This window comes from Acinonyx jubatus, chromosome B2 (genome assembly GCF_027475565.1).
Source record: "Acinonyx jubatus isolate Ajub_Pintada_27869175 chromosome B2, VMU_Ajub_asm_v1.0, whole genome shotgun sequence".
Taxonomy (NCBI): domain Eukaryota; kingdom Metazoa; phylum Chordata; class Mammalia; order Carnivora; family Felidae; genus Acinonyx; species Acinonyx jubatus.
This window is the reverse complement of record NC_069385.1, coordinates 56,682,589-56,710,451: the sequence shown is the minus strand read 5'-3', so window position 1 is coordinate 56,710,451 and position 27,863 is coordinate 56,682,589. Positions and strand designations below refer to the sequence as shown.

Genomic DNA, 27,863 nt, shown 5'->3' with positions numbered 1-27,863 from the left:
GACCTGTGTATGCTCCACTTCATCTGATTTGATAATCTGGACTTTCTTGACTGGGGAGTGAAAAAGGAAATGAAATCAAAAGAACTATTTATAATTAGTGAGGAGAAAGCTTGGGGGGGGGGGAGGGAAGATTTGAAAATACTAAATAAAGCTTTAAAAACCGTAAATTTTTTTTTGTTATTTTAAGGAGTGTAGGCAGTTGTGAGTTTTCCCCCTTAACTTCTGCATGACATCAGACAGCAATAAAGGTGATGCCAAATTGCAGACTTCCACATGAAGGAATTTGAAGCATCAGATGACTGGTTAAAAACCGTGTTTTCATGTGTCCTATCACTTTCACCATGAATAGTCTCCCTTTGCCTTGAATTTTGAAGTGTTGTTTTTATTTGTTCCATGTAATTGTTTGGTTGTATGTAATTATTTAGCTGCCTTTAGAGTCATGGACTCAGGAGGGGTAAAGACTTTCTGGTCCGGTATTTCCCTAAGTGTGCTTGTCAACTGTAGTCATAAAGAAACGGCTCTGAGATCAATTCAGTCAGGAAATTGCTGGGTTAAATAAACACAGTCAAACAAAATTTTTATTTAGGGAGTGGAGAGGAGGGGTATGGAATCTCGGAGACTTTAATATATGCTAATGTGATTCATCTAAGGAGAAACAAGGTAGAGCATTTTACAAACTTATTTGACCACAAAATCCTGTTTTCATGGAGTCTTTCTTGGAACCATTCATTGTTCCTTAGAATACACGTGGGGAAACTCAAATCGCTTAAATTTACGGATAAACAGAAAAGAGATGAAATGGCTCTTTCAAAGCTGTGTAGCTGTTTACTTAAAGAAATGGACTTGACCCAAGGGCTCCCATCATACTTAGTTTTGCTTCCTTTTGCCCCCAAATTCATAAAAGTCTTTGAAAACTACATGATATTCCAAATTAGACCCATAAAATACACACAAAAGCATTTGAAAACATAAAACTAATGATTTAATTATTTTTAGTTATTTTGAATTGGCACATTGACTTTGATGAAAAGAGATCGCAAAAGCCAATTAATATTTGTAACCAAGGTTACACTTTTGCAATCGGGAAACTTTTTCCCCTCCACAAAAATCCACTATATTTCAAACTGTAAAAATCTATTTCCTTTCAAATTATAAAAAACAAAAACGTACAATAATGTGTATACCAACAAGCTTTCCCACTTTCCGAAAAAAAGAACTGAAGAAAAGAACCTCCTCTCTATATAAATAAACATGCATGTTTTAAAAACTTCTTTATGTAGGTGGTATTATGGTATTCTTTTGTAACTGGAAGCCTGTTCTTCTCACTGCCCTTCACCCATTTCCCCCCAGCCATCAGTTCTATGTATTTATGAATCTGTTTCTGCTTTATTTGTTTGGTTTTTTATACTGCACGTATAAGTGAAATTATACAGTTTTGTCTTTTCTGTCTGACTTGCTTCACTTAGGATAATACCCTCTAGGTCCATCCATGTTGCAGATGGCGAGACATTTAGATCTTTTCATGGCTCAATAATATTATATAGCTACACTCTAATCTGTAAAATTGGTTTCCCATTGGTGGACATTAGGGTAGTTGTAATTTTTTTTTAACAGACAGTGCTGCAGTGAATTTTGATATAGGTCTTCTTCTTTTGTTTTTGAACCTTTGTGTGTGAGTATGTCTGTAGGAGAGTCCTTGAAGTGGAATTGCTGGGTCAAAGAATATGCACATTAAAATTTTTGTAAGTATCACCAAATTGCCTTAAAAAATGGTCTTAGTTTATCTCCTATTGCCAGCATTGCAACAGGAAACCTTAAAATGGTGTAACTTTTATTGAACTTAAAAAAAGATTTCATACTTTGTAATGGCTAATAGTGAATATCTTGCTCTGTGAATTTGAAAATCATAGAGAAAATTTATAAAACATTGATAATCATGATCTCTCTTTCTCTCTGTCTCCCTCCCCTGCTCTTTACAGAGCAAATTATTCATGGAAGGATTTAGAAGCCTAAAAGAAGGAGAACCAGTGGAATTCACATTTAAAAAATCTTCCAAAGGCCTTGAATCAATACGGGTAACTGGACCTGGTGGGAGCCCTTGTTTAGGAAGCGAAAGAAGACCCAAAGGGAAGACACTACAAAAAAGAAAACCAAAGGGAGATAGGTAATCATTTTACTTTGTTAGTTTATGAGTTTATTGTATTTGGAAAAAAATTCTGAAAATTTATTTGTATTTTCTATGTTATTGGGCTTTATATATTCTAACCAAAGTAAATAAAATGCTATTATTGTGTAGTTGAATAAACTCTATCAGGAATATAGGCTACCTTGCAGTTTGAACTCTCTGTGTGCGCTATTTCCACCAGATTGTTCTGAGATCACAAAGGAGGAGTCAAGGTTCCCAACAGATAGTGTTGTCCCTCGGTACATCGTAACACCTCACCTGTTTTCTCAAAGGAAAATACATTTATTGTTTCATCTGTTTTTAAGAGATAACTCATATATAAAAAATATAAAAAAATTGTAAAGAAATCAGGAAAAAAGTCATTTGAAATCCTAACCAGAGGTGGGAATCATAATATATATGCAGTATTTTTGAAACTTGCATTTTTTAAATCACTTAACAGTATTATATCATGTAGCATTTCCTATCAGTCATAAATACCTGCATAAATTCCCACTGTGTGAATGTACCAGAATTTATTTATTTATTATTATTTATGTATTTATTTTTAATGTTGGTTTATTTTTGAGAGAGAGAGAGAGAGAGAGAGAGAGAGAGAGAGAGGGAGTGGGGGAGGGGCAAAGAGAAAGGGGGACACAGAATTCGAAGCAGGCTCCAGGCTCCTTGCTGTTAGCACAGAGCCTGACGCGGGGCTTGAACCCACAAACTGTGAGATCATGACCTTAGCCAAAGTCAGATGCTTAACCAAGTGAGCCACCCAGGTGCCCCATAATTTATTTATTTTTTGAATGTACCAGAATTTATAAGCATCTGACTTCAGCTTAGGTCATGATCTCACAGCAGGTGAGTTCGAGCCCCACATTGGACTCTGTGCTGACAGATCAGAGCCTGTTTCCAATTCCATGTCTCCTCTGTCTGCCCCTCTCCTGCTTGCACTCTGTCTCTGTCTCTCAAAAATAAATATACATTAAAAAAATTAAAAGAAATGAATGTACCAGAGTTTAAACAAGGCTAATAAACTAATTTGTTAAATTTAAGCTGTTTTGAATGCTTCGACCTCATCAGTAGCATTACAGTGGGAATCCTTATATGTACATTTTTGAAAAATTGTCTGATTATATCCTTAGGATAAATACCTAATAGTGAAAAAATTGGATCAAAAACAGTGCATTTGAAAATTTTTGATATCTAGGGGTGCCTGGGTGGCTTAGTTGGTTGAGTGTCTCTTGATTTCGGCTCACGTCATGACCTCATGGTTTGTGAGAATTTGTCCCAAGTTGGCTCTGTGCTGACAGCAGGGAGCCTGTTTGGGATTCTCTCTTTCCCTCTCTTGCTTGTACTCTCTCTCTTTCCCTCCCCCACTCGTGTGTGCTCTCTCTCTCAAAATAAATAAATAAACATTAAAGATTTTTTTTATTATCTATTTCCAGGTTGCTCTCCAGAAATGATTAGGGCCAACATACAACCCCTTCAAAAATGAGACTGCCCGGGGTGCCTGGGTGGCTCAGTCAGTTATGCGTCTGACTCTTGATATCAGCTCAGGTCATGGTCATGGTTCATGGGATGGAGCCCTGTGTCAGGCTCTGCACTGACAGTGTAGAGCCTGCTTGGGATTCTCTCTTTCACCCTTTCTCTACCACTTGCCCACGCTTGTGCTCTCTCTCTCTTTCAAAATAAATAAATAAACATTAAAAAAAATGAGACTACTCATTGAATGATGTCATTTTATTTTATGTTAAGATTTTATTATTTTTGAAGTAAACTACACACAATGTGGGCTCAAACTCCCAACCCTGAGATAAAGAGTCACATGCCTTACCAATTGAGCCAGCCAGGTGCCCCTGAATGATGTCATTTAAAAAATATTCTCCAATGGTTTAGGTTAAGAGGTAACAGCTCATTTTTTTTCTTTGCATCCTTTGATTATATTAGAGGTTAAATATATTTTTATTTTTTCAGTTTTTACTTCTATGAATTATATGTTTCGTGTCCTTTTCTCATGTTCCTATTGAGGTGTTTATTTGCTCTTATTGATTTGTAAGTTCGCTTTTTAGGAAAGAACTCAATTTTCTTCTTTCCTACTATGAAAAACCCAGGTCTTCCCTACTATGTTTTTCTCTTGTGTGTCTCCTTTACTTTCACACGGCATTCCATTTCTGACACCAAGTGTGTGGCGATTTTACCCCCACACCAAACAGTTCTCCACAACACCAGCTGGGTGTCCTACAGTTTAACTCAATTCTGACACATCTACCAGGAGATAGAGTCAGATCCCAGGTTAAGGGCTAAGTCCCACAAGACTGTATCCCTCCACACACTTCAGATGTCATTCCAAGAAGTGGGTCTGGAGGTTACCCACAACTTCTGTTTGGCTATGAATCAGAGGTTCTCACAACTCCCTCCTCAGGTTTGATTAATTTGCTAGAGTGGCTCACAGATCTGAGGGAAACACTTACATTTACCAGTTTATTAAAGGATATGGTAAAGGATACAGAATAACAGCCAGATGAAGAAAACATAGATTGAGGTCTGGGAGGTCCCGAGTACAGGACCTTCTGTCTAGGTGGAGTTGGGGTGCATCACCCTTCCGTTGTGAATGTGTTGGTCCATCTGGAAGCTCTCTGAACTCCTCACTACTGGGATTTTATGGAGAATTCCTCACATAGGCATGATTAATCATTAACTTCATTTTCAGCCTTTCTCCCTTCTTAAGAGAATGGAGAGCAGGGCTGAAAAATCCAAGCTTCCAATCATGGTTTGGTCTTTCTGGTGACCAGCTCTCATCCAGAAGTCACCCAGAGTTGCCTCATTAGAATAAAATACACCCTGGTCACCCAAGGAAATTATATGAGTTTTAGGAGTCCTGTGTCAGGAACAGGGGTCAAAGACTCCTGTTAAAATAAGAGATGGTCCTATGTTAGAACAAAGGAGATGTTAGAACAAGAGATGATTCTAGTGGTCTTCTCACTTAGGAAATGATAAACATTTTAAGAGTTCCTGCTAGGAACCAGCGGCAGAGACCAATATGTATTTTCAATTTTCTCACATTCTCTTTGTATATTTGTGATGTTAACCATTTTTGCAAACAGATAAATATCTTCTCAGCTTGTGAAATATAATTTAGATTTAATTATAGTAACTTCTAAAAACAGTTTTAAAGTTTTGGATTTGTATACAGACAAGTCTGTCACTGTGCCCTTGATGCTGTCCAACTTGATTGCTATTTGCCTTTACAAATTACAGAATTAATAATATACTATATCTATCTGTATTTTCTTTTTTCTATCTATATTTTCTTATATAATTTTTATTAATTTATCTTTTACATATAACTATTTCTTCTCTTTGTGTATGATTTGTTTTTGAAGAGGACTATTAGGATCTAGCTTTCCTTTTCTCCAAGTTCATAGCTAGTTATCTCAATAGCACTTATTATTGCGTGTCCATATTTTACCCTGGTTTGAAAAGCCATCAGTAAGAGAATAAATTCAGTTTTCATCTGCATTTTTAGGAGCTTATTTTTTATATATATAAAAAAAAGTCCATGAAAATGTGTATACTGGTACACTTACCTGTTAAAGTAGTTTTTCTGCCCCTGAAGAGAGAGATAGTATATATATATACACACATACACGTCAAGTAAAGAAAAATAAAACAAAGTCCTTTATTTTTCCATGTCTTCTTTACATTTATTTTTTATTTTTTAAATGTTTATTTTTGAGAGTGAGAGAGAGAGAGCGTGAGCAGAGAGAGAGGGAGACACAGAACCCCAAGCAGGCTCCATACCCTGAGCTGTCAGCACAGAGCCTGACACAGGGCTCGAACCCATGAACCGTGAGATGATGACCTAAGCCAAAGTCAAATGCTTAACCAACTGAGCCACCCAGGCACCCCTTATCATGTCTTTTAGATAAAAAGTTTAACTATAGTTCTGGAATGTTTTACACATGTGCTAGATTGGACTCAGGAAGAGAGGGAGAGTAGTAGAGGTCAAGACTAGAGAAGGAAGATAGCAGGAGATTCCTGTAAGACTGTCAACCATTGTAAGGACTTTGATTTGAAGGAAAATGGGAAGTCATTGGAAAACTTCAAGTTGAAAAGTAACATGAGCTGATTTATCTCCTTAAAAGTGTCATTCTGGCAGTTGTGATGACAGCACAAAGTGGAGGGGCAAGGATGGAAGCTGTGAGATCACTAAGGAGGCAGTTCCATTTATGCAGAAAAGACATAATGGTGGTTCAGATTGGGATGGTAGTAGTAGAGGTGGGGACAAAAACCCTGACATTGTGAACGTACAGACAGACAACAGGATTCACTGTGGACCGTGAGACAAAGTAAAACATTCAGGATGACTCCAAGATTTGTTTGGCCTAAGCAACCAGAAGGATGGAGGGACCATTTATTTACCAAGAGGGAGAAGACTAGGGAAGGAGCACGAAATCAGAAGTATGATCTCAGATATATTTAGTTAGAGATTTATTGTAGACATCCAAGTGGAAATCATACATTAAGCAGGTAGATGCAGGAGTTTGGAGTTCCAGGGCTAGAGATAAAAACTTGGCAATATTCAGCAAATCGACAATATTTGCAGCCTTAAGACTGAATGAGATCACCATCAGAGTGAGCCCTAGGGCACTCCAGCATTTAGGGATCAGGAATTGTAGGAGGAATAGCAAAGGGCACTAAGTTAGAAGGAGGGAAATAGGAAGAAAACCAAGAGAGGGTTTTATCTCAGAAGTCAGGGAAAGAGGTATTTCAAAAAATCCAGTGTGTGAAATGGTGCTGACATGAAATGGTTAAGATGTCCACCCAGACTTTTTCTTTTTGTGATTAATCAGCAATTTGTGGTGAGATACTTTTAGGCCATGTAAATATCCCATTCTTTATCAAACTTTCCATTTTTCATTTATTATTTCAATATGGATCATGAATTTCTGGGGTTTTTTTTTTTCAATAAATTGTGTTATGTATTTTAATGCTCAAATTTCCCAGATTCTCTCACTAGGAGCCCCTTCCAGCTGGTTTCTGTGTCCTTTTGACACATCCTATCATTTTTTGAGTATTTCTTACTTATTGGCATAAAATACTTTCAACTCCTAGCCTACAGAGTATTTAAAATAATGGTATTAAATAATTGCTTTGGTTTCCTAAAGTACTAGAAAGCCAGAATTCCAGTTAATTTCTTTTTTTTTTTTAAGTATTTTGAGAGAGAGAGAAATCGTGAGTTCCGGAGGGACAGAGAGAGAGGGAGAGAGAGAGAATCCCAAGCAGTCACCACACTGTGAGTGCAGAGCCTGATGTGGGGCTCAAACTCATGAACCATGAGATCATGACCTGAGCTGAAGTCGGTCGCTTAACCTAAAGAGCCACCCAGGTGTCCCCAGTAAATTTCTATTTTAAAAAGTAAGCATTGGTATATTTCTGGGTTTTTTGTTTGGTTGAAGAGTTGTTTTTATTTTATTTTTAAGATTGTGATATAGTAAAATTAACTTTTTTCTTTTGATGTATACTTCTGTGAATTTTCACACGTGTTCATGTAGCTACCATCATAGTCTGGATTCACAACATTTCCTCATCCTCAGAATTTCCCTTTGTCTTTTTTAACTGTGTCTTTTGTAGTCACTCCTCCACCTAAAACTCTTGGCAACCACTGACCTATTCTCTGTCACTATAGTTTTGCCTTTTCATGAATAGAAGTGGAATTGTACCTCCCCTCCCCCAGTTTGATTGAGATATAATTGACATACAACATTGTATTAGCTTAAGGTGTTCAATATAATGATTTCATATATGTAAATGATTACCACACTAAGTTTAAATTAATATCCATCACTTCACATGATTAGAATTTTTTTCTTGTGATAAGATTTTCAACATTACTCTTAGCAACTTTCAAATACATGATATGTGTTATTAACTTTAGACCATGTGCTGTACATGAAACCTTAGAACTTATTTGTCTTACAACTAGAAGTCTGTACCTTTTGATCACTTTAACTTATTCCCCCCAGCTCCCAACCCCTACCTCTGGCAACCACCAATCTCTCTGTTTCTGTATGTTTGGTTTCTTTAGATTCTAAGATAAGTAAGATGATATGGTATTTATCTTTCTCTAGCTGACTTATTTCACCTAGCAAATGCTTTCAGGATCCATTCAAGTTGTCCCAAATGACTGGATTTCCATCTTTTTATGGCTGATTAATATTTGTGTGTGTGTATCTCACAGTTTCATTATCTATTCGTCAGTAGATTCTTAGGTTGTTTCTGTGTCTCAGCTATTTATTGTAAATAATGCTGCAGAGTACATGGTGGGGGATAGATATCTCTTCAAGATAATGATTTAATTTCCTTTGGATATATACCCAGATGTAGAATTGCTGGATCATATGGTAATTCTATTTTTAAATTTTTGAGAAATCTCCATATTGTTTTCCATTTTGCCTGAAATGATTTACATTCCCACCAACAGTGGGACAGTTGGGTGCAGAGAACCAGGAGGAAGAAGATAGCAATGTAAACTGCCCAAATACTTGAAAAGCTGTTCAAAAGGAACTGTGATAAATATAGGACAGCACAATGCAAGTGAAAATAAGGAGCAGCAGTGATAAGGGTCTGCTGTAGATGTGGTCTCCCTTCCCTTCTGTCAACAGTGCACAAGCATTCCCTTTTCTCTACATCTTCACCAATGCGTGTTATTTCTTGTCTTTTTATAATAGCCATTCTAACAGATGTGAAGTGATATCTTACTGTGCTTTTGATTTGAATTTCCCTGATGTTTAGTGATGTTGAGCACCTTTTCATGTACCTGTTGTCCATCATATAGTTTTCTTTGGAAAAATATCTATTCAGTTCCTCTGCCTATTTTTAATCAGACTATTTGTTTGCTAATGAGTTGTATGAGTTCTTTATATACTTTGAATATTAACCCTTCATCAGATACATGATTTGCAAATATTTTCTCCCATTCTATAGGTTGCCTTTTCATTTTGTTAATGGTTTCTTTTGCTGTGTAGAAGTGTTTTATTTTGATTTAGTTTCATTTGTTTGTTTTGCTCTTTTGGTCAAACCCAAAAAATCATTGCCAAGACTGTCAGGAAGCTCACACCTTATGTTTTCTTTGAAGAGTTTTGTGCTTTCAGGTCTCCCATTCAAGTGTTGAATCTATTTTGAGTTAGTTTTTATATATGGTGTAAGATAGTGGTCCAGTTTTGTTTTTTTTGCATGTAACTGCCCAGTTTTCCCAACACCATTTACTGAAGAGACTGTCCTTTCTCATTGTATATATTCTTGGCTCCTTTGTCATAATTTTCCATGTACATGTGGGTTGATTTCTGATCTTTCTGTTCTGTTTCATTGACCTATGGGTCTGTTTTGATGCCAGTACCATATTGTTTGATTACTACTCTTTGTTAATACAGTTTGAAATCAGAGAGTGTGATGCCATCAGCTTTGTTATTCCTTCACTTTGCTTTGGCTCTTCAGTGTCTTTTGTGGTTCCATTCAAATTTTAGGTTAGTATGTACTATGCCAGTGAAAAATGCCATTGGAATTTGATAGGGATTCCACTGAATCTGTAGATCACTTTGAGTGGTATGAACGTTTTAACAATATTAGTTCTTCTGGTCCGTGAGCACAGAAAGCTTTTCATTTATTTGTGTTTCCTCACATTTTTCCATTAATTTCTTGTAGTTTCAGTGTATAGATCCTTCACCTTCCTGGTTAAGGTATTTCATTATCACCTCCTAAATATTTTATTCTTTTTGATGCAATGTAAATGAGACTGTTTTCTTAATTTCTCTTTCTGATAGTTTACTGTTAGTGTATAAGAACCCAACTGATATTTGTATATTGATTTTGTATTTTGCAACTCTACTGAATTCATTTATTAGTGGTAACTATGTTTTGGTAGGATCTTTTTAGGCTGAATTGTATGTGTGTGTGTGTGTGCGTATCATGTCATCTACAAATGGAGATACTTCTTCCTTTCCAATTTGAAAGCCTTTTAGTTATTTTTTTTCTTGTGTAACTGCTTTGGTTAGGGCTTCTATTACTATGTTGAATAAAAGTGGCAAGAGTGGGCATCCTTGTATTATTTCTGATCTCAGAGGAAAAACTTCCAGCTTTTCACCATTCTATAATTAATGCTAAGCTGTGGGTTTGTCATTTGTGGCCCTTATTATATTGGTGTGTTTCCTCTATACCCACTTTATTGAAAGTTCACATTATGAATGGATGTTGAATTGTGTCACATGTTTCTTCTGCATCTATTCAGATGGTCATATGATGTTTGTCCTCCATTTTGTTAATGTGATATATTTATTGATTTGTGGATTTGAACATCCTTGTAATTCTGGAATAAATCCCAGTTGAAGTGAATATGATCCTTTTAATGTATTGTTGAATTCAGTTTTTTAATATTTTGTTGAGGACTTTGCATTTATGTTCCTCAAGGATATTGACCTATAATTTTCTTACAGGATTCTTGTCTAGTTTCAGTATCAGGGTAATGCTGGCCTGATAAAATGAGTTTAGAAGTATTTCCTTCTCTTCTGTATTTTAAGTGTTTGAGATGGATTGGTATTAAGTCTTCTTTAATTGTTTGGTACAATTACCAGTGAAACTATGTAGTCCTCAACTTTTATTTGTTAGGAGATTTTGTGTTACTCTTTAGTAGTAATTCGTGTACTCAGATTTTCTGTTTCTTCATAATTCAGTCTTGGTAGGTTGTGTGTTTCTAGGAATTCATCCATTTCTTCTAGGTTGTCCAATATGTTGGTGTATAATTGTTCATAGTAGTCTTTTTTGAGCCTTTGTATTTCTGCAGTATCAGTTATAATGTCTCCTCTTTAATTTGTAATTTCGTTTATTTGAGCCCTCTCTTTTTTCCATAGTAAGTCTAGCTAAAGGTTTTTCTGTTTTATCTTTCCAAAGAACTGGCTCCTGGTTTCACTGATCTTTCTGTTGTCTTTTTGGTTTCTATTTCATTTATTTACACTCTGATCTAAGAAACTGCCCAATTTTTTTTTTTTCAGAGTGGTTGTACTCTTTGGAATTCCCACCAACGATAATATGAATAATAGGAGTTCCAACTACTCTACATCTTTGTCAGCATTTAGTATTGTCAGAATTAAAAAATTTAACCATTCTAAAAGATGCATAGCAACATCTTATCATGGTTTTAACTTTCATTTCCCTAAATACTACTGATACTGACATTTTTAAATATTTTTGTGTCTCTTTATATCTTCTTTGGTGAAGTGACTGTTCATACCTTTTGCCCATTTTTACTGGATTCTTTTCTTGTTGCATTTTGAGAGCTCTTTGTATAAATTGTGGATACTAGTCCTTTGTCAGATATATAACTCACAGATTTTTTTTTCTGAGTTTTTGGCTTATTTTTCCAATGTCTTAAATATCTGTCACAGAGCTAAAGTTTTACATTTTGATAATAACAGTTATAATTTTTTATTTTATGTCATGTTTATTTGATGTTATGTTTAAGAAATTATTGCATAATCCTAGGTCACAAAGATTTTTTTCTCCATGTTTTTTTCTTGTAGTTTTATATAGTTTAATGTTTTATATTTACATATCAATCTATGTAGAATTAATTTTTGTATGGGGTTGAGGTTTAGACCCAGGCTCATTTTTTGTGTATGAATAATATGAATTGTTCAAACACCATCTGTTCAGAAAAATGTCTTTTTTCTCCTGGAATGTTTTTAAATTAAATTACAAAGTTTAATCTAATTTCTGTCCTTTCAGGTTGAAAAATTACAACTCTATATATAAAGTTTTTATTACATGGATTTAATATATTTAACAAATTCAAAATTGGGTTCCATCACTCAAAAGAAAGTATTTGTTCAATTTATACATATACATATATATATATATATATATATATATATATATATATATATATATGATAGAACCATATTTGTGAGGATTTATGTCTTTGTGGCAAGAAGTATAAAATAATTTTAAGGATTTTGTCTTAATTTTACATAAACTGTTTATAAAAGAAAGTGGGATTTTTTTTTCATTCTGTCTTAAAATTCTGCTGAATTTAGCATACAGTTACCAGTGTTCAGTTCAGTAGCAGTGTGTTATCTTGTCTTATTTTAACTCCTCCACATTTAAATGTTTTTTAAAAAATTCACATGAAATAATTTCTGATTTATTTTTGCTGTTTATTTTTTAGTGTATATTATCAAAAGAGGAGAGATTTAATGACCCCTAAAAAGCTCTCTTTAGAATGAAATGAAGGTGGTTAATATAAAATTTTAAAACTCCATTTTTCTTCTCAAAATCTGGTAACTCTTTATTTTTTATAAGACCACAATTTACTTTGAAGTAAAAGAAGTAACTTCTAACAGAATGAAATTGTGGGGGAAGATAATAGAAGGATTATTTTATTTACCACTGTTTGTTTTTAGTATTTATATGGAATAATCAGGTCAAACTATAATATGCAATTAAATATTTCATGTGATAAAATTTCAGTTTATATTAACAAATGATTAGTGTATTAGTAAATTACAATATTAGTAAAAATGATGTGGACTGAAACAGATGGTCTGGAAATCTTTTTATAAAGTTGAAATGATCTTAGTCACTTATATAATTAAGGAATAAAAATACATTTAAGTTTTAAAAACATTTGAAGAGCTTATACATACATGGTAGATATATATATTGGATGTATACATATAGCTTCATTTTTTTATTGTTTATGGTTTCTGTTTTTACCTCCTTTTTCATTCTAAGTTTTTCTAGGGTAGTGACTATTTTCTTTGTTCTCCTTAACCTTCCACATCTTTGACCCAGCCACACAGTCCAAGAACTGCTGTTCATAATAATGCAGTTCTTTTCAACAATGTTGACCTGAAATTTTTAAAATAACAGAAAATAATGCCAATGTTCTATTGTTTTCATTCCACTTCAAGCAATATTTTATATGCATCACTGCATTGACACTTGATTAAGCTTTTTTATTTTCTACATGAGTTGAAGTTTTAATATATTTTGTTTAGAAAGCAGGTTAATTGTTATGATGTTCAGTATTACTGCTTTTGGCACGGAAGTGTGGGAAATTCCTTTCATTTGATCATATTAAAAAGACTTGTTAGCTTATCATTTTTAAGATGCTCTTCATGTAGACTTAAAAACTGATTATGAAATTTGACATTCTTTATAGTCCAGTATTAGAATGGCACATTATGATGCATTTACCATTTATGGTCAGAAAGACCAAGTGAATATAAACAGAAACTCATCACATATGTCTAATTTATTCTCAGCTTGGAAGAGCTAACTTGCTTTAAAAAAATAATAAAAGTGAAAATGTATGATAGTAAAGTTATTTTTACAGGGCCAGAATTTTTTGGTTTTAAATTCCTTAAATTTGAGAAAAGGTTTTGGAAACCATAAGATTTTTTTTTTACTCTGCTGAGGCTTTTCTCATTGAAGGACTGTATATTTTCATTTGTTTATTAAAAAGAAAAAATATTTAATGCCCTCATTCACCTTTAGAGCAAGTGAGCTCAAAACTAACCCTCTTCTACCCTTCCCCCATCCACCTCAGCAGTATAATGTCTTCCTCTCATTATCTTTGTGGTATAACTTAAAGTTTTTCAGGTACTTTATAGTTAGGAATTATAGTGCTGTGTTTTTATTCATTTGGAAATCTACATACCTAGCATCCCTGAAAATAATAAATCTGCTTAAGTTTATGATGCCATTTTATTAAGGGTATCTGTTTTGCATTAAAAGTTCTTCAGTGATTTTTTTCATACTTATTATATCCCAGAATTTGCTCCCAAAAGAAAAAGGAAAATGCCCTTTAGATGCTGGAGATGTTTGAAAACTATAAATCAACAAATTCCAATAAATAACTGTTTCACCCTGATACTTGTGTGATTAGATTTAGGAATTTGCTGTTTAGTAGGTTCCTATTGTGGAAGAGAAATCTCTCAGGCATGAATTGATAGTCCAGATCCTTTGAGGTCTGTCTATTCTGACCTATGGCCCCTATTCTTACAAGGTCAACATCTGAGGGCAGGAGATTAAGGCAGTTTAAAGACTGGAATGGTAAATGGAATGGAAAAATTAGCCAGCACATTTTGGGTGCAAAACATCAAAGTCATCAAATAGTTTGCTATTTTAAGCCTGGCTTATGGGCGTAACAAGCTAATTTTACTGTTTTTTGTTGGAATCAGAAAATTTTAATAGCCATAATTGAAGATTCTATTTATACAATAAATTTAACTGTATAGTACAAATTAAGTTCACGCTTTACCTACCTCAAAATATCCGAAAATACAAAAATAATTTGTCAGTTTCAATACATTTTAGTCTTGTGTCTGTCCAGTTTGGATACTTAATTAAATTCAAATTGTAATAGCATCTACTTTAGTTTTTACTCTGAAATAATTTTAGTTTATCACCAATGTTGAATAAAATACATGTGCACCTATGTTGGCTAATAATTTCAAAGTGACTGAGGATTTAATTGTGATTTATACTATTGACTTTTAAGAAAAATCTATTTTTAAAAGGTAAAGGTAGAAAATAGAAGAAAGTAAATTGATTACACAGAAACAGTTTCTCCTTTGTCTTTCTTAGACTTTGCTCTTTTATATTTCACTTTTCCCTCTTAAATGTTTCTTTAATTGTATGTGTTTCACTGTAATTTCAAAATGTAGACTTTAAATTTTAGTTCCTATGTTTTGGTCCCTTGTAAGAAATTCTCCATCATCCTTTATTTCACATTTTTTTGTATCCTGGACAGCTGTGGATTTGTATCTTCTGCTTCCTACTAATGACTGGCAAGGGCTGGAGCTGAATAACTGAACTATTGCATCGAAGTTGCCATTGGTAAAACCAATGGAATACCTGAGTTTCCTTAATTCTTTAGCATTTTTTATTCTACCCCAAATTTTCTTATTGTAAACTTAATTTTAGGTTGGTTTCTCAAGTCCTTTCTTCTTGTGATCATTTTGCCAGAGATCTCTTAATGAGGCAATTATAGTTGTTTCCTTCATTCACATTATCTTAGCAGATGCTCTCCCTGCTGTGACCTCTGTTCAGACTGGGCAGACAATATGCCATTCTCATCACCCTGCACAAGACATTGTGTGGGGCTGAGCTTCATTTGGTGCTGCATAGGTCTCCCAAGATGTCTGATGAGAATGGTCAGAATCTAAGTGGCAGATAATCACAATTTTAGGTTGATTTTCTGATTGCTGTTTTATTTTCAGCAAAATGAACAGTAAATGATGCAGAAAAGGGTATTCATTCCAGAAGCAACTTAAACAATATTTCAAGTAGGAATTGTGGGTTTAACAAGTAACTTTATATAACTTTGCTCCTTTAGACTGTGGTCTTGGTGAAGTGAGATCAAATATTCATAGTATGGTTTCAATACAAAGAGTTACAAGAATTGCCTAATATTTCAAAATTTGGAGGTCTTTTCAAAAAAGGAAATTAATTTAGCCTTTACTACTAACTGTATATTTTTAATGAACATATGACATTGTTCAGAATAACACTTTTAAACTTAAAACATAAGTCCTCATGTTTATATCTGCTATGATGTCCACTCTGTTTCTGTGTGAACCCGATAAGGACTAATTAAGATGAAGACTAATCAACAAAAAAATTTCCATCCTTTACACTTGCTAAATCCCTCTACTTGAAATACTAGTGTTAAGCCTCAAGCCTAAGTAACAATCCAGGTAATTACAAAATTGTTAGCAGCGTTGAGCTAGTTTTTCCTTATTCTCCATTCATAAGGAAGTATAAGTCAAATTTCGTTCTGCTAAGTTTGAAGAGCCTATGCAAGGTTCTTTCAAATTTATACTGGAATTTTAATTGTTTGAAATTTGGTTGAGATAAACAGATCAAGAGTTATAACTTGAATTGTTATACTCCAATGAGATTTTCTTTTGTTGGTGTAAATAAGATTACCTTATTTATATAATAATTTATAATATGTACATTTTAATCTGCTTGCACTTATCAGTAAAAAGTAGTAATTTAGTAAGTCAGGTTCTAATTTAGAAAAATCAGATTCATAATTGGTTTTATATAAAGTAATACTTTTAATAGATACATTTTCACATGATGAAGGACGATTTTTAAAGTGTAAGGCCTTTGGATATAAGCAGAGAATAAATATTAAATTTAGAAAATGTTTTGTAAAGGTAAAAAGCTCTTGTGATCATCTTCTCTTAAAAGAAAATCTCAATTCAAATAACCCAGAATTTTGGCCTCTAAAATTTTTCTTTAAATTTAGTCTTGTCTATTGTATGATTATTTTACATATGAATTAATAAGGAACAAAATCAAGTGTTTTACTTCCTTTTGGGAAAGAAAGAGTTATTTGTTGACTCTTAGAGGTGATAGAAAATGTTCAGAATCCCTAGAAATGCTAAAAAGTTTATTTAGCCCTTCCATGAAGGCTACAGATATTATTTATAATTTTTATAATTATTTTTAAAACTCTCAGTTTTTCAAGGATCACATATTAAGGACAACTGTTTCCTAGCTCTACTCATGAATTGGGAAAGCAGGATATGGTCACAGAGGAGCCTAATTGCTGAATGCCAAATTTGAACCTGGTCTCTTTAAATTTGAACCTGGGCCTGCCTCCTAATCAGCCATTCTACATGGTCACAAATAAAAACTTATATGGATAGCAGTTTTTTAACAGGACCATTGTATGAAACTGCTATTAAGTCACTTCCTGCTTTTTCCTATTAGGCTGACTCAGGACTATATTCCCTGATTTGAGCATTTGCTTTTAGTCCCCTCAGTTTTAGTAGCCCGTTTAGAGTCCCCTCTTGGGTTTATTATTGAAAGTACTGGAGGTACTACCAATGCAATAAGAAAAGGAAACAAAACTGAAAATCTAAGGATTGAAAAAGAAGAAATGAAATGCTTTGTTATATATAACAGTAGGGTTTTATATCCATAATTATCTACAGATAAGTTAGTGGAATAGTTGGAATAAATGAATAGTTGGAATAAACAAATTTGACAGTATTGCTAGTTACAAGTTCAGTACAAGAAAACTGAACTAAGAACAACTGAATATCAAGAATGCAAAAACAATTCTGTACCCCAGAAAGTTCCTATAATTCCAAAAAAGGTTTATTTTACAACTGGAACATTAACCATATTATACTATACTAAGGAATAAATCTAACACAATATGGCAGACTTCTATGAAGAAAATGATAAACTTATACTGAGAGATGTAAAAGCAGACCCAAATAAATGGAGAAAGGTATTTTGTTAATGAATGGAAAGGCTCAACATTTTAAAGAAGGTAATTCACCATAAAGTAATCTACAAATTCAATGTAATTCCATTCAGAATTCCAATAAGCTTGATTCAAAAACTGATTTGGAAGTTGATAGGGCCAATATAACCACATAGTTTTGTAGATGAGAACCAAAGTGTGAGGGCTCTTTCTACCAGATATCAATGTTTGTTATATAACAACCAGGTAAGTATATGGTAATTAAGTGAAGCAGTGGCCCGGTGAAAGACAAAGAGACCTTTGATATATGGCAGAGATGGCATTTCAGATCTTAGAAAATAATAAAAGTATTAGAAATGGTGCTGGGATTGTATCAGTCCATAGAGAAAAAGTAAAAATGGACCCCTACCTCATACCATGTTTAAAGACCTAAAAGTATAAAATAAAACTTTACAACTTTATTAGAAGGAAATATAGGAGAATATCATTGTGACCTTGGGTTTGGAAAAAAAAAAATGTACAGAAAGCACAGACCATAAGAGAAGATTAAATTAACTATTTCAGAATTTAAAACTTATACCTGGCAAAGGTTTCATTCAGGAAGATAGAACTCTAAGTCTTATGGAAATTGGGGATTTAGATCTTAAACAAATATGGGAGTTGCTAGGGAAGGGAAAAGTGAGTCCATCGATGAGAGAAATAGTCATAGTCACTAACCACTCTTCACAAACCCTGGAGTAGACCGACAAATCAGACCTTGTAGGGAATTCCAAAAAGCCAAGCACATCTGGTATTGCAGGGGACCTGAGAAGAGGGAGCCTCTGAGGAGATCTATGGAAACTGCTGCCTCTGTAGTTAGAACCTCTCTGGGTTTACAGATGATGGTGGCAGGCAGCTTGCCCCTACAGGGCCAACATCAGGAAAGAAGCTGGGCATAGAACACCAGAGACAATGAGCTGGGACCCACTGGGCAGATCTATGTCTGTCTGTTAACCGTGTCTAACCACAGTGACCCTCCAAGAATAATGGCTTCTGTTTCATTTCAGCCTTTCACATTTTGTACAAGTTTCTCTTTTTGGCTAACTCTAACCCAGAACCATCTAGAGAAAGAGCCATGACCAAATTGACATACAATAGTCCAGCACCACAATATAAACAAAGTTAGAAAATGGATATAGAGTGGGGAAAGATACTTGCAATGCGTGTAGTTGATAAAGAATTAATATCCAAAATATATAAAAGACTACAAATAAAAAAGAAGTAAAAACTCAATAGGAAATGAGCAAGTAAACAATAATTTATGAAACTAAAATATTCAGTAGACCAATAAGATGCTTAGCATTACTAATTTAAATGGGATACCTCTTCGCTTCCGCTAAATTAGCAGAAATTTCAAAGTCTGACATTATGAAGAATGTTATACAGTACTGGTCAGGACTCTTACTTGATACAACACGTTAAATTTTTTAAATATTTATTTATTTTATTCTTATTTTATTACATTTATTTTTGAGAGACAGAGCACAAGTTGGGGAGGGGCCAAGAGAGAAGGAGACACAGAATCCGAAGCAGGCTCCAGGCTCTGAGCTGTCAGCACAGGGCCTGACGCAGGGCTCCCAACTCACAAACCATGAGATCATGACCTGAGCCAAAGTCGGACACTTAACCAACTGAGCCACCCACGCGTCCCATGTTTGTTTATTTTTTAGAGAAAGAGTGTGAGCAGGGTAGGAGCAGAGAGAGAGGGAGACACAGAATCCAAAGCAGGCTCCAGGCTCTGAGCTGTCAGCACAGAGCCCGATGTGAAGATTGAGCCTGCAGACTGCGAGATCATGACCCGAATCAAAGTTAGACACTTAATCGACTAAGCCACCCAGGTGCCCCAATTGATAACAACAGTTTAGAGAGCAAACTGGCAATATCTGGTAGAATCAAAATTGTTTATATCCTTTGATTCCACTTCTAGGTGGATTTCCGAGAATAGTGTTTTTTACTATTACTATAATAGTTTTTACTAGTGGGTTAGGGCCCACTAGTAGTTTTTGTTATTAATTTGGTGGGTTATACCAGCATTATTATTTTTAATGAAATATTATAGAATAAAAATCAGAGTGCATTGCATGTAGTAAAGGTAATTGTTGTTTCATAAACTTTTGGGTCATACTGTGCACGTTTGTGTGAGTATTGAGTCATAATGCAGAATGTTTTCTCAGTGTGGGTCATGGTCACATGCACACAAAGAATTTTACAAAAATGTTTATTGGAGCATCATTTGTAATAGCTAAAAAACTGGAAACAATCTAAATGTCTATTAACAAGAGAATGTTTAAATTATAGCATATTAGATGGTACTGAGTTAAAATAAAAAATTTGAATTACCTTTATCAATCTGGATAACTTTCTTTTTAAAAGGCCTACTATACTGTTGAATAATAAAGCAAGTTGCAGAGTGATTTATGCAATATTTCATCTTTACTGATTTTTAAAAAGTATCAGGTGAGGGGCACCTAGGTGGCTCAGTTGGCTGAGTGTCTAACTTCAGGGTCTAATCATGATCTCACCGTTCATCAGTTAGAGTCCCGCGTCAGGCTCTGTGCTGACAGCTCGAAGCCTGGAGCCTGCTTTGGATTCTGTGTCTCCCTCTCTCTCTGCCCCTCGCCCGCCCCCCCCCCCCCAGCTCATTCTCTCTCTCTCTCTCTCTCTCTTTCTCTCTTTCTCTTTCTCTCAAAAATGAATAAATGTTAAAGAAAATTTTAAAAACTATCAAGTGATATTATATATTATCTAAGGATCTTTATGTATGATAAAAATATAAAAACATGATAAACCCTTGTTCACAATAGTGCTTACTCTGGGGAGGCAGAGAAGAGAATAGGATTGGAGGAGCGTGTAAGCTGTGTTGAACCTTTTTTTTTTTTTTTCAAGCTATTTTCTGTCCTTCAGCAAGATTCCATACCTTCCTTTTGATGTTTATTCTTTAGTATTATAATTTTTGGTGCTAATGAATTTTTTTCCTCTAGTTTTAATTAGTTCTTGCTAGTATAGAGAAAAGTTATGGGTATTGGGGATAGACTGCTTTGACTCTTCTAAAATATTTATACCTATTATTTCATTTTCTTCTCTTAGACATTGGACTAGAATTTCCTAGACAATGTTGAATAGCGCTGGTGTCAGAAAGCATCCTGTCTTCTAATTTAATGAAAATGACTTTAACATTTCAAATTCAGTGTGTTTGCTATTGCTTTTCAGTGAATAATCATCATGTTTAATTGCTTCTTGCGAATGGCTGCTGGACTGTATCAAAAGTTTTCAGCATCTATTGACATAACTTGTATTTTTGACTTTATTTTATTGATAAAATGAATTACATCTGTGGATGTTATGAAGCTGAGCCATTCTCATATGGCTGGGGGTGGGCAAAACCCTTCTTAGTCATGGTATGCTCTAATGTATCTAGTTTCATAGCTTTATTGGCCAGACTCTTTAATGTGTTTTCTTCTTCATGTTTTATTAACATGGTTATTCTAGCTTTATGTATTAGGGAGTTTTCTGTCTCTATGTTGTGGAGTAATTTAATAAAGACAACAATTAAAATAATGAGCTCCAAAGTGGAAAGTGTAGACTCCAAGGTAGATAAGACAGTAGATCAGTTTCTTCATACGTGGAAAAAATATCACAACTTGTTTTTATATTTATTTACTTTATACTTTTTGTCTTATAATGTACACTAGTGCACATCAAATTTATAAATGCAAATAAACATATTAGGCTGAGGGTTTAAAAATATTTTACTGGTAAGTATGCATGGTCAGAATAATTTGGAACCCACAGCTTTGCAAAGTGATACTGGAACTAGGCTACAGACCATTTAAGCCCTTGTCGTTTTGTACATTTCCAGAGCCTTATCTTATCTATTAGGTTTTTCTGCTTTCTGTTGAGTCATATTTGATATATTTTTCTGGGAAATTACTTACTTCATTAGGTTTCTCATTTATTGCCATAAAGTTGCAATAAGATTCTCATATTCTTTTAGTTTCTTCCATATATGCAAGTGAACCTTAATAATCCCTAGCATTTTACATTTTTATTTCCTCTTTCTTCCTATTTATGTTTCTCATAGGTTAGCCTTTTCAAATAATTAGCTTTTATTATATCTGTGTTTTCTGCTGCTTTTGTTGTTCTATTTTTATACTTTCAGATCTTACTGTATAAAATCTTCTATCTTTGTTAATTTGCTTCTGTTTTCTAAAGTTGAGTATTTAGCCTATTTTCAGTCTTTGTTCTTATAAATAATGGTTTTAGACCTTTTCCTTTAAGAAAAACTTAACCGTGTTGTTGCACAGGTTTTGGTATAAATTTCTAATTATTTTCATTCTTTTCTAGATAATTTAAACTTCCAGTTTAAATTTTCACTTTGCTTCAAGGGTTATTGTTTTTCATCTGACTGGAGATAATAGTGGTTACTAATCTTTCAGGTGTAAGTAATATGAACCAACTCATAATGGCTTAAGGCAATTATTCTCCAGCGTGGTCCCTGGAGCAGTGTCAGCATCACAGGGAATCTTGTTCAGAATGCAAATTCTTAGGCCTCATCCAGACTTATCCCAGGATAGGGATCCCAGCAATTTTGTTTTTTTGTTTTGTTTTGTTTTGTACAAACCCACCAGATAATTTTGTTGGACTCTGAAGTTTGAGAACCACTGGCTTAAGGAGGAGAAAAGGAAATTTACTGACTCACTAATTTATAATTCCAGGAATTAGAATAGTTACAGACATATCTAGATTTTAGTGCTCAATCCAAGTGCCAAGGGGGATAGAATTGCGAGCAATTCTGACAAAGGTTTAGGATTGATTTTATTGATCTAAACTAGAATGGAACTCTCTGATTTGCTAGGCTTGAGTCATTTGCCCACCCCCTGAGCTGAGGGGTGAGGTGAACCCTATCCAAATGACAAAGGTTAAAAATAGGTGAAAGAATACTTTTGAAAGAAAATCGAGGTGTTACTATGAAAAAGAGAGATTGGATGAGGTCAGGCAAAGACCATTTTTGTTCATAAAACAGTGCTACACCAAAAGAGCCAGTATGCAAACTCTGTTTTCCAGCAACATAAGGAACTTGGGACATAATGTAAATCAACTTGTTCCTTCACTGAGAAAGTCTTGCTACAAACACAATGTCACCTGTACTAAATATTCATTTCGTTATCTTCCATTACTTGTTTACATGGTTCTTTTTTTTTTAAGTTTATTTATTTTGAGAGAATGAGAGAGAGCACGAATGGGGGAGGGACAGAGAGTGAGAATCCAAAACAGACTTTGTGCTGACAGCAGAGAGCCCAATATGGGGCTCAAATCCACAAACCGTGAGATCAGGACCAGAACCGAAATCAGATGCTTAACTGACTGAGCCACCCTGGTGCCCCTATGTGTTTCTTCTTTACTTGCCTCCTTTTCTCCTTCTGGAACTCCTGTTATTCAAGTGTGCTTCGAAATTGATCTTGGTTTCCTCTATCAACAGCTCCCATCTCCCCCGTAAGATTGTTCTTCTTGAACTTCCAGAATATTGAGTTCTCAGGTGTGACTGTCTCCCGTCACTGTTTTTTCTATTCAGGTTTAAAATTTGAAATCCTGTTTTTAGTTCCAGAGAGCTTTTTTGTTTCCTGTTCTAATCTAATTGGTTTATGTTAAAATTCTCTTCAGAGAGTATCAGTGGGAGCCACAATTTCCAAAAGTGCATCTTTCTTCCTTAAGTTACATTGTCCTTATGAGTTACTGGTGTGTGTGTGTGTGTTTCTCTCCAATCATGGTTTTTCTTCACTTAGCAAGAATACAGACCTGGATTTTAGTTTCTTGGGCAGAGGCAAATCTCTGAACTGTGGAAGGTATAGTTTCTGCTCTTCTGAGCTGGCAGTAAACGAACTTATCAAACCATGACCCTTCTGCTAAGGGAGATAGGAGGATGGAGGGATGGATGGCCAAGGAAAGAATCTCTCTGTATCTTCCTCTGTTCACTGAAGAATACATTTCATTTACCAAAGGAACAAAAAAATGAAAGGACTTAAGGATAAAGCTTAATAAGAGATATACATTACCTAAATGGAGAAAATGAAAACTATACATTGTTGATATCAAAGAAAAGTTAAGTAAATCTAAATACATGTAGGAAGTCTGTTCTGAGGTATGTTATCTGTGTGTGTGTTTGAAAATGGGATTTCTGTTACTTTTATAATCTTATTTTAAATAGGATTGATTTTATATAGTTTTTTAAGTAGCCACCTTCCTAACTTCTTTTGTTAATTTTAATTTTTAATGCATTTATGGTTTCCAAGGTGTAAAGTATTTTCACCTACAAATAATTTTACTTCATGTATCATAATTTTAGGCATATCCAATTTTATTGTTATTTTCATTTGGTGAGTTCTTTCATTTTGTTTCTGCCTTTGTTTCTTACACTTCTGGTGATCTTATAAATATTGATCTATATGGGTTTTTTTTCTGGCTTATTTCTTTTAACTCCTAAATCCATCTGAAATTTAATTTATAACTTTTTATAACATGAAGCTTTATTCTGAATTTTCTCATATGCTGTCTCTTATTTGAGCTCTTTCCAATGATTTGTGAAGTCTCTTTTCTTATATAGTGATTTCTTCTATATAATAATGCTAGTATGTATGTTTCAGGACTCTCTAATTTTGCATAGTTTGTCCTGTCTCTTCTTCCACCAGTTGTTTTAATTTTTATATGTTTGTAATACATTTTTGTACCTAGAAAGCAAATCTCCCTTTACTACCATTTTAAAATATTCTTGTAGCTACTCTCACTTATTTTTCTGGATGAATTTAAAACTCACTTTGTCAGGTCTTCTCTTCAATATCAAAAGAATTTCATTGGTATTTTGATAGAAATTCAAGTTATTTTATTCATGGAATTCCTATGGTACAGTAATCCCAGTTATGTAGTTGATAAATCTGAGTACAGTACTATAGGTAGAAATTTATGAAGCCATAAATCTAATCATATTTGTAAGCTGTTACTTCATACAGCATGATCTATTTTTTCATGCTCTTAAGAGTTGAATTAATGTAGTCATTGCAAATTATTTTAACAACAACAGTTTTTAGTTTCTATCCTTATTTATTAAAGAATTTATCTCTGGTATTTAATATCTTATAAGTAGGTAATAAGCAAAATTTAGATCTATGATATATTAGAAAAGTATTGTCAAGGAAGGGAAAAATAATGCTACAGGTATATGTATTTTGAATAGTCTAAAAGTTAGACTCGTAAGAGTAGTAATAGAAAAAGCAAATAAATAATCTCATCACAGACTGAGAATTATAGGAATACCTGAAGGAACTGTTTGTCTATTCTGTGTATATTTTATATCGGTGGGCCTATTTAATTCTCAAAAACTCTAAATGTGCTTTTTAAAAATTATATTTTCTTTAAAAATTAAAAAAACTGTTATGTCTGCATGCACTTGGACAAGGCTAAAAAACTACCCATTTTTGGGCTCAGGAAGGAAGTGTCTGATGTTCTGTAGTGCATGGCCAGGCTGCTTTTGAAAGTCCAGTTGGTGGAGTGCTGAGCAAAAGCTGGCCAGAACTCAGAACTATAAACCTGATCATGTCTTTTTTGTCAAATGAGCAATATATGATGTACAATCTAATGCCACTTTTAAAATATATATGTGTATGTGTGTGTATACATGTATATTTTTCTGTTTTCTGAAATGGCGTTTTTATAGTTAGTAATTTTAATTGATATTAACTGAAGTGTTTTAAAATTACTTTATATTTTATATTGTCAGACCAGTTATAGATCTCATTAATTTTCTTAATTTTTTTCTTGTTTAAGTCACATCACCAAAATACCTAAGAAATGTTGATTTTGGCACTTTATTTTATTAGGAAATTAAAGGCATGCTATAAAATATTTAAGACTATTTTACAAATGATGCTGTAAAAGGTATATGAGGCTCACTGAGGCTAAGTAAATATACCTAAGAGAAAATCAAGCATAGTTGTATTGGAAAGTTGCTGAGAGAGTAAATCTTAAAAGTTCTTAGCACAAGAAAAAAGCTCTGTAACTATGTATGGTGACAAATGTTAACTAGACCTGTAGTGATCATTTTGCAATATATACACAAATATTGAATCATTATTTTGTATGCTTGAAGCTAATATTATATATGTCAATTATACCTCAATTTAAAAAAAAGGAAAAGTGCATTTATTAACAAATAAAAGAAATAGGTATCCAGAGGACACCGAGTGGTAATTGAATTGTTAAGGAATGTTGTGTTCTAGCTCTGTTCCGTTTTCCCAAAGGAGTTTTTTAAAGTTTCAAAGAAGTATTTGTATTAAAAAAACAAAACAAAACAAAACAGTAGGCCATGAGACCTATGATCTGAGGTTTTTCTTGACATGTGAAATCCATGAGGACAGGATCTGGTCTTCCTTATTTATCATTGTATATCTAGCTCCAAACACCTAGTGTGGTACATAAGTCCTCAGTAAATTTTTCTTGAATGGAGTAGCTGTGACCTTGGGCAATTATCTTTCCCTGTGCCTCAGTTTTCTCATCTGTACAATCATTAATTCCACCAACTTTTGTTGCTTACCCACTGTGTGCCAAACACTGTTCCAGGCAATGAGCATATAGCAGAAAATGAGACCTATAAGGATTTTGCCATTCTGGAGCAAACATTTCAGAGCGTGAGGCAGAAAGACAAACATACACAAATAAATGCATAATGTAAAGTCAGGTAGTAGTAACTGCTGTGAAGAAAAATATAGCAGGGTGAGGTGCCAGAGGTTAACTATAGGACCACTTAGGTCAAGTGGTCAGGAAATGCCTGTGGAGTTGCCATCTGAGCAGAGACCTGAATAAAGAGATAGAGCAAGCCTTGTATAGTTCTGGAGAAAGTGATTTCTATTCAAAAGGATGGACCTATGTATGCAAAGACTCTAAGGCGGTAATGAATTTAGCTTGTTTGGAGGGGCTGTAGGCTGGTAGGTATGGAATTAAGCAACTAATGGGAGAAGTGCAAGATGAGGGTTGACACATTGTCAGGGGCTGGATTATATGTAGCCATAGAGGCCATGTTCTTTATGAAGTTTGAAAAACACACCTTGGTGAGGAAAGAGCAGAAGCAGAAAGACCAGTTCGGAGGCTGTTACAATAATGCAGACAGGTGAGAGGTGATAATGGCTGGGACAGGGAGGTGGACTTCGGAAGAAGTTGTTGATTCCAGACATAATTTGAATGGGCCAACAAGAACTTCTGTTTGACTGGCTTTCTAGCCCAAGGGAAGGAAAAGGATTAGGGTGACTCCCAATTTCTGGTGTGAGCAGTTGGGTACAGTTTACTGAGGTGAGGTTGGGGGTAGGCAAAGTTGGAGAGTCAGGAGCACTGTTTTGGACATACTGCTTTTGAGCTGTCGCTAGAGCAGAGATGTCAAATGCGTATTTGTTTTTGGGTACCCAAATGGATATTTGAAGTTCAAAGTAATGGTAGGGACTAGAAATCTAAATTTGGGAGCTATCAATGTATTGACAATATTAAAAGCCATGGGGATAGATGAGAGCACTTTGAGGACAGAAAAATTTAGAAGATTAAAAGGTACAGCAAGGAAAGGGTGGGTAGAAGGGAGGAAAATGAGGAGAGTGATTCCTTGAAAGCCTTGTCTGAAAGATAGAGTGATTAACTGTGTCAACTACACTGCTGAGAAGACCAGATAAAAAAAAGCAGCCATTTGGTTTGGCAGGATGGAGTGGTGACTTTAATAAAGGGGCGTTTCTAGTGCTTATAGGCGAGGGAGTAAGATTAGATGACTGCTGGGGCGCCTGGGTGGCTCAGTCAGTTAAGCATCTGACTTCGGCTCAGGTCGTGATCTCGCGGTCCTTGAGTTCAGGCCCCACGTCGGGCTCTGTGCTGACAGCTTGGAGCCTGGAGCCTGCTTCTGACTCTGTGTCTCCCTCTCTGTGACCTTCCCCCATTCATGCTCTGTCTCTCTCTGTCTCAAAAATAAATTAAGTATTAAAAAAAAAATTGAACAAACAAAAAAAAGATTAGATGACTACTTCCTTATTTAGCAAGAAAAGTCACTTTAATATTCATTTTTATTTATATTGTATGCAGTCTTTTATTCTTAATTTGAGGGGAAAAGGAGAGATTGAAATCAAAACAAAGTATTATCATTTAAAAGGTCACTGGATCAGATGACTTTTCCAAATCCTTCATCTTTCATATTTTTGGTGTTAATATTTAAATTTTCTCAAATCATGTATGTAGTATACATAATACTTCATTTAAAAAATAGTAGCTCAGGGCACCTGGATGGTTCAGTCAGTTGGGCTTCTGACTTCAGCTGAGGTCATGATCTCACGGTTCGTGAGTTCAAGCCCT

At 34.4% G+C, this 27,863-nt stretch overlaps 1 protein-coding gene across 1 annotated transcript in view; it reads left to right on the top strand.

Moving 5' to 3' along the window:
- The window catches only part of LIN28B (lin-28 homolog B), a 115,248-nt gene that overhangs the window by 51,765 nt on the left and 35,620 nt on the right, over positions 1 to 27,863 (top strand). Inside the window, exon 3 of the mRNA XM_027057182.2 lies at positions 1,980 to 2,164. Coding sequence (XP_026912983.1) covers positions 1,980 to 2,164 — 185 coding nt within the window. The remainder of the gene's footprint in view (positions 1 to 1,979; positions 2,165 to 27,863) is intronic.